This window comes from Sceloporus occidentalis, unplaced genomic scaffold, assembly GCF_023333645.1.
Source record: "Sceloporus occidentalis isolate IW3139 unplaced genomic scaffold, rSceOcc1.0.p SCAF_35, whole genome shotgun sequence".
Taxonomy (NCBI): Eukaryota; Metazoa; Chordata; class Lepidosauria; order Squamata; family Phrynosomatidae; genus Sceloporus; species Sceloporus occidentalis.
The window spans coordinates 8,042,990-8,053,333 of NW_028317015.1; the positions used below are offsets into that span (position 1 = coordinate 8,042,990).

The 10,344-nt window shown below is 40.7% G+C and overlaps 1 protein-coding gene across 5 annotated transcripts; it reads right to left on the reverse strand.

Annotated features, from left to right (window-relative positions):
• Positions 1-548: 548 nt before the first annotated feature.
• LOC149298049 (trafficking protein particle complex subunit 4) lies at positions 549-7,228 on the reverse strand. Of its 5 annotated transcripts, none has more exons than XM_089487954.1 (5): positions 7,054-7,228; positions 3,767-3,809; positions 3,294-3,400; positions 756-882; positions 549-627 (listed from the first exon to the last, which is right to left on the reverse strand). In XM_089487954.1, the coding sequence occupies exons 1-5, from the start codon at positions 7,226-7,228 to the stop codon at positions 549-551; spliced, it is 531 nt and encodes a 176-aa protein (XP_089344080.1). The 5 variants fall into 5 exon arrangements, with proteins under 5 accessions (XP_089344080.1, XP_089344081.1, XP_089344078.1 ...); XM_089487955.1 differs by having other exon boundaries at positions 3,294-3,344; positions 3,726-3,809; XM_089487952.1 differs by having other exon boundaries at positions 3,294-3,397; positions 3,635-3,809.
• Between the last annotated feature and the right edge of the window lie 3,116 nt (positions 7,229-10,344).

The window sequence follows — 10,344 nt, forward strand, 5'->3', positions numbered from 1 at the left end:
TTAAAAAAAGTCGCTGTCATTATGCTACTGTGGTACACTAAGATGCCATGCCAAGCCCAGACTGACCACCTGGAAAAGCTGTCAAATGCCAACAGCTCCCCATATTCACCTGATTTGCCACTCAACTGGCACCAGAGGTGCTTATCTATGGCTAATCTGCATGACATTGTGTACTACAACCGGTGTGAGCAATCTATTTATACGTACAAACATTTTTGCATGAAACTACTGGTTTCATAGAAAAGGTTTAAAATGCTACTGCGACAGAGAGATGTTTAAGATGCCGTTGGGTACACAGAGGCTGTATTGAGTGCACACATACAGAGAAAAACCATTAACTGTTTTAATACAAAATACTTCTGAAATACTTCAGTAGTATTGTAACACAAATGCATTCTACTTTAGGATATAAACAACACATTTTACAATATATACATATCATTGGCAGAATAATGAGTTACGATGACCGCTAGCACTGCCAATGTTCATCCCATAGAACTGTTTAATTATCCTCAAAATAAACCGATACTCGCTACGTGTATCTAACATTAAGAGTTTGGTCCAAATGTTCCAGCTTTCTCTGCAACTTCCATTGCTGATTTTAGGTTCTGGTCAAACAGCTCACATCTGTAAGAGAAAATCTCTTTTATAAATCTGATATCACGACTGGGACCCGACACCCTTATTTCTTTTTAAGAAGCCTATTCATTCTGACAAGGAGTTAAGATACATAGAAAGAGAGGGGGCATTCTTACCTGATTGGCATCTCCAGTGAGTAAAAAGGGTTTTTCAAAGCATAATCAGAATAAAGTTCATATATCTTACGCAGAAGAGAATCTATCCCTGCCTGGCGAGGGTCCGACAGCACCATAAACTTGATGCCTAGAAGACAAAAAATATTTCTTGCATTTTTGAATGCCCTCACTTTATTAATTTTTACCACTTCTGATGGTAGGCTGTTTCATATCACGCTATCAGTAAAATAAAATGTCCTTGCATCTAAAAGTCTGACCCTCTAGTTTGGACTACGACCTTTTCACCTAACAATTTTCCTTTGAATGAAACCTACCTCTCATACTTTGCTAAAGATTAAATCCCTTTAAGTATTTAAATGATTCCATCACATCCTTCCGCTCTTCTTTCCTCCAGGCTATACATATTGAGATATCTTGTCTTTCCTGGTAATATTTATCCTGCAAACATTTCACCATTTCAGGAGCCCTGCCAACAGTCCCCTATGTGTCAATCTCCAGTAGGGCTGCAACTAACGATTATTTTCATAATCGATTAGTTGGTCGATTATTTCTTCAATTAATCGGATAAAAAAAAATGCAAATTTTTCATTTAAAATAAAAACGTATAATTTACATTAAGATGTTTCATTAACACTGACATAATAAAGCTATATTTTAAAGGAACCCAAACGCACTATTTCTCTTAACTAAGTTTTAATACCAAAAAAGTTTTACTAGTAAATATTAATTCATGTAAGAATTCATGAGAAAAATGCCTCGCTTATATTTTCTTTTTTTTGCCAACCTGCCCCCCCAATTATGCACATCTCACTCCCAGCTTGCAACTCTGCCCCATATATGCCTTATGCCTCCTATGTACCAGAGACGCCACTGTGCCCCCCAATATGCCTTATACCTCCTATATGCCACTAACATGCCACTGTGCCCAGATATGCCTTATAGCCCCCTATATGCCAGTGTGCCCCCCTGATATGCCACTGTGCCCCAATATGCCTTATACCCTCCTATATGCCACCATGCCCCCCTGATATGCCTTACACCCCAATATGCCACTGTGCCCCGATATGCCTTATAGCCCCCTATATGCCTTATACCCAATATGTCACTGAGATGCCCTTCACCTCAATATGCCACTGTGCCCTGATATGCCTCATACCCCCCTATATGCCACCATGCCCCCTGATATGCCTCACACCCCCTGATATGCCTCACACCCCCTGATATGCCTCACACCCCCTGATATGCCACCATGCCCCCTGATATGCCTCATAGCCCCTTTATGCCACTGTGCCCCCCTGATATAAGAAAAACTGACAGCGCTAAAATAGGCATAAAATATATGCTTTAATAAATAGGCAAAAAAAGGATAATACACAATACAACATAAATATATGGACAATACAAACAATGAAACATATTACAGCCAACGAAAAATAAAAAACACAAATTAAAGAATGCGCAGACATAATAGAGCCCGAAAAAAATTCTACCTGCCCCACCAGGGGTTAATATATCAACAAAAGAAGCACAGGGCAAATAAGCATAAAAATGAAGATAATACTCCATGCTTACCTTACCCAGTGGTGCTTACTTTCTCCGTTTTTCCTCTGTTGCTATATTAACCCCTGGTGGGGCAGGTAGAAGTGAAGGGAAGTAGCGGAGGTTGCGCAGACAGCCGCTTCTCCCCTCTGCTCCATGACAGAAGCCGCACCGGAAGGTCACGTGATGCAGTAATAGAAGCCCCGGCGGAAGGGGAGGGGAGAAGCGGAGGATATCTGCGTGTTTTGCACAGACCCTCAACGGGTGGCAGAGAGGATCCAGGTCTCCTGCAGCTTTGCGGGGGGGGTCTGGATTCTACAGTTATAATCCGATCTCTATTTGAGATCGGATTATAGAAGGAAGGGAGTTTTTCAGAGCATTTGCTCTACCCATTTAATGTCTCTAGTAGTTATTTTTCCCATTCTTTTGTAACTCTCGATTACAAGTTGGTCTTTTGGTTGTAATTTTAAAAGTGGTCTCTAATTTGCGTTATAAAAGCTTACCAGGGTTTAAAGTAGTTCTGCCTGTTGAGCCCCCAATAAATGCCACAGTTGCTAAATAGCTGTCAGTAAAGCACCCAGGAACTCCACAACAGACAAACAAATTAAAAAATCAAACAAATATTTGAGCTTTTCCATTTTTGTTTGCTTTGTTGTGGGTCTTTTATTTGTCGTTAGTTTTTATGAGTTAACAAAATTTCATAAAATTAACCCCTTAAGGACAATGGGTTATCCATAAAACCATTAAAAACAAAGCATTGTGAGAGCCTGTACATGTACGGGCTTTGTCATGAAGGGGTTAAAGTTCAAATTTGTAATGTTTACTAGAACTAAAGTATAGAAAAATGAAAAACTGATTACTTGACAACCTTCACATTTTAACCTAAACACCAGTTAAGCTGGAAGCATTTTGGCTCACAGTTATTGGTGAATGCACCTAATCAACGGGAAAAAAGTTTTAAAAAAGAATATAGTATACATTAAAAAGTTCGTGTCTCACCGGTTAGAGTCTGGAAGCAGTGAAGTTTGAATGTATCCGTTTCAAGCATTTCTATACCAGAACTTCCAAGCTCTGGAGATAGTTGGGACCCAATGGCAAATAATCTAAAATACATGGATAAGAAGCACAAAAGTACAGAGAATCAGTTTTTTTCTGTGAAAAGGAATTATGATACAATGAAGAACTTATTAAATGTGCAATACTGTTAAAACGACACAACAATCACAATTTCCCAAGCAGTTTTTTAAATCCTCGCACTGCATCTGTCCTTCATTTAAAATACTGTTATATAAACTCATATTTGCATATGTCTGATGGATAAAAAAAAAAAAACAACTTACGAGTGAAACATAGAGGCCAACATCAGCTTCTCATTTGAAGAAAGACGGGGCCGGCCAAACCTTATGGAGAGAGGATAATTGCTGGGATTACTAAGGAATTCAAGAACTTCTTTCCCGTCTGCCGTGTTTCTGCCATTCACATCGATCCCATTAATAGAGAGAACGGCGTGTCCGACTGGAGTGATGTTTGGGAGAATACAAAAACAGACAATGGGATTATTAATAACACGGACACAAAAACGGTTATGATCATAAAACGATAAATGGGATTGAATGCTGCAGCGGAAGCTTATAATCAAAAGGAAGGTGGTCCTGATCAACAGCGTCTTCGTTTCTGCAACTGTTCTGTATTTTTTCATTTTGTGTTTTTTTTCTCTTTTGTACTGCGATACCTGTGTTTCCTATATTGATGTGTTAATTTAGAAGATTGTGTATTAGCAATAATTTTTCACTATATATACACAATATACCGTATTGGCTCAAATATAGGCCGCACTTTCCCCCCCCACTTTGTCTTTAAAGTGGGGGTGTGGCCTATATTCGGGGTCTAGCGCCCGACGGCAGCGGGGTTAGGATACAGATCCCCCGCAGCGGTGCAGGGGACCTGCATCCTACTCTCTGATACGCTCAGACAGCCTCCCCTGCCAGCACTTTCCCCAGGGGAGGGGGGTGCCTTCACGGGAGATTGTTAAAGCACATCGTGCAGACGTGCCGGCAGCGGAGGTTGTTAACGCTTGCATCGCCGCTGCCGGTGAACGTCTGCGCGATGTACGCTAACAAACTTCCTTGCCAGCACTTCCCACGGCGGAAGTGCCAGCACCGGAAGTTGAGTACGTGTACTGCATAGCTGTCCCTCGCCGGCCCTGCAAGACCCCGGGGAGTCTGCACCGGTAAGTCGGGGGGGGGGGACCTCTTGGGGGCAGAGTGGCAGCATATCTCGGGGGGGGGCACATCTCGGGGGCAGAGTGCATATCTCAGGGGGGGATAGAGTGGCAGCATATCAGGTGCTTTTTTAAAGCAAAAAAATTCAAACTTTTAGGGTGCGGCCTATCTCCGAGCCAATACGGTATATTCCACGACATCCAACGTCTTTTTTTTTTTAGGACTTGTTATGGTGGTAAGACTGTTTCCTTCTCATCACCAAAAACAACTTTCATACATAGCACCCGATATCTAGTTCCTGTACTTGGCCTGCAGTATGTGGGATGTAGAAACACCCAACGCAATGCTAGCTCCCTATTTTAGGAAAATGATGGCGACTCCATATTGACGTGGTTCTACAGGGGTGATGCTATAGTATACGGCGTTCACGTTTGTATATGTACCATGGAGCATAGCAACTCCACTAAAATATTTATTGCTGTCTTCTAGGTACGGTGCCTCGAGCTGTCAATTAAATCAAACAAAAACAACAAAAAAAAAGCAAAAGTCCCCAAACAAGCTCAGGATATGTTGTTGCTCTTAAGAACAGTGAGAGATCCCTTATGTAAAAACTATTTTATCTTTTATTTCTTATTTCAAATATAAAAATAGTAAATTCTTCCATGACACACAAAGACAAAAAATCCTTAACAGAGTAGGGGTCCCTGACACATTTCGTCTATATTGCTGGATTTAGGCATAGGTACCAATCCATTCCAGGTGCTATTTATAGTAAATATAATGGGGGGTATAACGTGGGCCACTATCTCACATGAATTAAAACAAGTAAATATAATATTTGAGGTATTTATAAACATTCTTTTAAATAAATACTTTTTTAAGATGCTGTTGTATACAAAAATAGAATCTATACATTATTGATTAGTTGAATCAATTTTATCGAATATAAGATGAGGGTTTTTTCAGAGCAAATGCTCCCTAAAATACCCCTCCTGTTGTAATCCGACCTCAAAGGTCACATAATAACACTAAGATCCAGATCCTCCGCAGCGCTGCAGGGGACCCGGATCCTTCTCTCTGGCAGCCAGTGGTCGTCTACGCGATGCGCGTAGACATCCTCCGCTGCTGCCGGCACTTCCGGAAGTACAGGCCAGCAGCGGTGAAGGTTGTCTGCGCGCAACGTTCGCCAGCTGCCAGAGAGGCAGCTAAATGCTTTTAAAACAGGCTTCCACCATGATGCCGTTCTCAGTGTTGCTGAATGCCTCGACATCAAGGCATTACAGCAACACCGTTTAAGCTTAGAAAGTGATCGTTGATCACTTTCTAAGCTTGTATAAGCCTCATGATGTGTCAGGCACATCATAGGTCGTTAAGTGACCGTTTTGCATGACGTGCCTAACCCGGCAATAGACGTTAAGGGGTTAAATTATTTTAAATAAACAAAACACATACATTTATTTTTCATCCCATTAATCGAAAAAATAAAAATCGGCCAACTAATTGATTATGAAAATAAATTAGTTGCAGCCCTATAGGAGTTATTGAAAGACATTGCTTACATTCCATTCACCTGCTGGTATATGGGTGCCCGACTCACCTTTGGTAAAGTATTCTCATCCAATCACCACCTGTGTCTATAATTTGACATTATAAAGGCTTAGTGCCTTTCATATGCCTACAAAAATGTAAACCCACTGGTTTCATAGTGCCGGTTTACATTTTCTCATACCTTATTCTGAATGGTTCCACTCGTGTAGTCGGCTCAGATTGTGATTAATCTGTCAACAGCCAGGGATCTCCGGTTTCTCACTGGTTCCCATTACGGTTATACATCCCACATACTTCAGCGCATAAACTACATGTATGTCTATCGAAAATGGCTGAATGTGGTCACCCCAAAACACAGTCATTCTGGTGTTTAATATTTTATGTACTACCATACTCGGGTAACAAGCAAAAAGGCTGTTTACCACTAAAAAAAGTAATTGTGTATATTTATGGCATCACTGTTTCCCTTCAAGACTGCTACAGCTTCCACACACACTACTGTAAGGTACAGATCAATAACAAATGAAATAAATACACACCAGTTATCAGAATGAATACTACAAAACAGATATAAGGGCCATATAAACACAGTAATTAAAAAAAAAGGCAAACACCTGACCCCCATAAATAACATTAATGCTGGAAGTTACTTTTAACTGATTTTAATGGAATCTCTTCATAGGCGTACTCAGGCCCTTCATCAGCCCCATCACTCCTGTGTTCAAATAGCCATTTATCGCTCCCATCCAATGGAAGGCTGTGCTTGGTGATCCAAGTTTAATATAATATAAGAAAACCCTGTTGCAATTACTTTATAGCTAGAAATGTCCTTGTTTTCCACAAAATCAGCTAAGTGACCCCAAACTATTAAATGGTAGAAATAACATTCAGCACACCAGACGTGACTGACACGGACCTGGAGCACACTTTGCATCCTGAGGGAGCACAGATGGAGAAAACTGAATAACCCAAAGCCTAGGTTTCCTCACCTCGGATGCCGTCCCGCTGCCCGAAGGACACCTGCACCCGGTCGTCATGTACTTTAAGTACAAGATCCAGCGGGTAGCTGAAGGTTTTCTCTGTCTCTGCCCTCGGACTCTGGTTATCCAGCTGATAAATCAAACCGCCTGCTTTATTCACCACATACACACTGAAGATCGCCATCTTGGCTGAGGTTCCTGGAACGTCTGAAAGCAATCATGTGATTTGAGAGCATAGCATCGTGGGAAATGTAGTCCAAAGAGAAAATCCTTGAAACTGTGACATCACTTACCTAACAGGTTTGAGGGCAGGGCAGCATGGGAAATGTAGTTGAAAGAGGAAATCCCATAATCTTTCACAGACTGTGATAACTGTTTGAAACCCTTGTTAGAGGGTTTCTGTATCTGCAGAGTCAGGGGAGGACTCCCTGGGGAGGCCCAGTCAAACATCCCAGGAATAGTGTGGATACAAACAGATGTGGAGGATGGTACTCCCAGGCACATAATCCGGCGGCAGATAAGTCTTGGGCTGTGACGCGTTCACTAGACGGTGCTCCATACAAAGCTCATGTGCCCACTGTAGCGGCTTTCAGCAATAGACAGGGGTCAGCATGGGCACCATGACTGGTCTGCAGCTATGCAGCCTCATATGCTGTGTGTTCTGACACCTTTCTATCAGAACGCGCATTAACTTTTCAGCAATTTCAGCTACAGTAGCATTAATGAGCCTTGGCCGCCCATGACCCCATTTGCAGGTTCACCACTTCCTTCCTTGGACCACTTTTGATAGACCAGGTAACACCACAAGAGCTGCAGTTTTGGGAATGCTCTGACCCAGTCATCTAGCCATCATCAACTTTGAAGACAAAATGTTTACTTGCTGCCTTATATATCCTACCCACTGACAAGTGCCATGATATCAGTGTTATTCACATCACCTGTCAATGGTCATAATGTTATGGCTGATCGGTGTATGTTTTAAGGACCAATAGGGTTTTCTTCCAAATACTTCTTCAAACAAGAAATTCCCAATTGATATAGATCTCAGAAATATACTTGCAATTCTATCCTGATTTAGAAACACCTAATTTCTTAGGATTTTAACCTACAAGGCAAATACAAAAAGTGCACTTCTTTATCAAACTATTCGTTTTTCAAGTTTGACTAGTTGGGACTGTAGCCATAACAGCACTAACCGAGTTCAAAATATTCACAAAAGTATGTTATTAAAAGCAAGTAAGCCTAGCTAGAAGGTGCGTGTAGCCAACGGCACTTCCTATTTCCCATTTACAGCTACTGAATCATGTCTGCACTCCCAGTTGGTGCTTTTGCTACCAGTATGTTCTGGTTGATAGCCCTGCTTGAATTCAGGTGACAAAATTAAGTATATCTTTAAATATATCAAGGACAAGGTATCAATGATGGACCACTATTTGAAACATTTGGTAACACATCTAGTTACTCACTACATAGATTCTTCATAATAGGCTATTCAAAGGTTACCATTTCAAAAGTCTCAGGGTATGGCAAAGGGTGAAGGATTCTAGAGAGGAAAAAAGACACAAGGGGCAGGGAATGGAACCGAGAAGGTAGACGTAACCTTCAAGAACGTGGAAGTGGGAAGGCAGCGACATACATCTATGCTGGGCTCTATGGGGGCCCTAGTTCAGCTAAATGACACCTGCAGCTGAATGCTGTAACTAGACCTAAGGGGGTAGAATGAAAAATCTCTTAGCCTTTAGCCCCTCCCACCCGAAAAAAGCTAATATTAAATATTATAAACATAGGGTTTAGTTCTAACAGGTGGGCCTCTTCAGCAGATACCAGAATGTTCCAGATCCTCTAAAAACTGCTTATGTTGCGGAAGCTACAGGCCGATGTGGCATTGTCTAAAGCTTTATTTGTACAAAAAGAGATGATGTTCTTTATTGCAAAAACAAAGTGTAAGACGTCCAGCATTCTTTTGGAGTTAAGGAAACTGCCCTATATACCATATTTGCTCGATTATAAGAAAACCCTCCAAAGTTTGAATATTAAAAAAGCCTGAATATAAGACTAACCTATAGGAAAAAAGGTTTTACTGGTAAATATAAACTCACACGTTAACTGTTTTTTCATATTTAATAAAAACTATAATTGAGAAAAATTTTGTTTTTATTTCCTTTTATTTGCCAACTTGCCCCCTAGTTATGCACATCTGACCCCAGGTTTGCCACTCTACCCAGTCAACTTGGAGTCAGCAACGGGGGATCTCCCTGCAAATGATAAAAGGGTTAATAGGGACACTGTGCAGTTACACATATAAAGACTGTCTTGACCAATTTGATCCAAGACCTGATGGAAACCCAATTTAGTGCTTGTCTAGGTTGTTCATTGTGTGACATCCTGGATGCTCTGAGTTCAATGAAGATTCAACTTGGGACAATTTGGAAACTATAGCTCACTACTCCCATAAATTTAGAAATATTTTTAGTGATTCCCCACTTAGTTTGGGATAATCCCTTGAGTGTCCACAACTAAAATTGAACTGAGCACTGACAGCTGAGATGTTGTTTTTCGGGTAACAAAGTTATTATCCATAGATCCATTATCCACCCGGAGTATAAAATCCACATTAGCCCTAATCACCAACTGCAAATGCTTTTAAATCCATTTGAACCAAGTGTATTATGCACTGTTTCTGCAGGAACTGCCCCCTCCCAGGTAAAAATGTCACTGTGAGCTAGCTGGAACCTACATTCCACTTCTCTAAAACATCAAGCAAGATTCGATGCTATTAACAAAGCAGGCTGGGACAAATTGCAAGAGATCAAGGGGAAATGAAAAGATAAAACTATAAAAAGAACTGGTACAGCCAAGGTAAGAAGGCATTTAAACGTCTCTCTAATAGATTAGAAAAAGCAAACAGCTAAGAATATAATTAATAAGATTAATTATCAAGAAGTCTTAATGGAACCACACTGGAGTGTTAGTAGTGAACACTAAAGAAAAGTAAGGTCTGGGGCTGGATAGTTTTTCTAACTTTTTTAATGACACATTTGAGTCTGAAATAACCCCCATGATGTTGGATGCTTTCAATGAAATTAAAAACAATAAAAAGATGTCAATGGACATGCAAAAGGCAAATATCAGCCCCATACTTGAAGTTGTAGGGGACCTAATTCAAGCGAAATGTAATGAACCAATATTTAAACAACCAGAGAATAAAAACGCAACAACGTATATTGGATGAATCAGGCCGTGGGCTTTTATTTAGTTTTACCATCACATAACAAATACTTCCAATTATAACTTGTAACT

Coding starts and splice junctions, on each gene's coding strand:
- LOC149298049 (XM_089487952.1), bottom strand. CDS start 7,228: ATGGCGATCTTCAGTGTGTATGTGGTGAATAAAGCAGGCGGTTTGATT. Junction 3,398..3,634: donor TTGGCCTCTATGTTTCACTC/GTAAGTTGTTTT, acceptor CATGTATTTTAG/ATTATTTGCCATTGGGTCCC. Junction 883..3,293: donor CTGCTTCCAGACTCTAACCG/GTGAGACACGAA, acceptor TTTGTCTTCTAG/GCATCAAGTTTATGGTGCTG.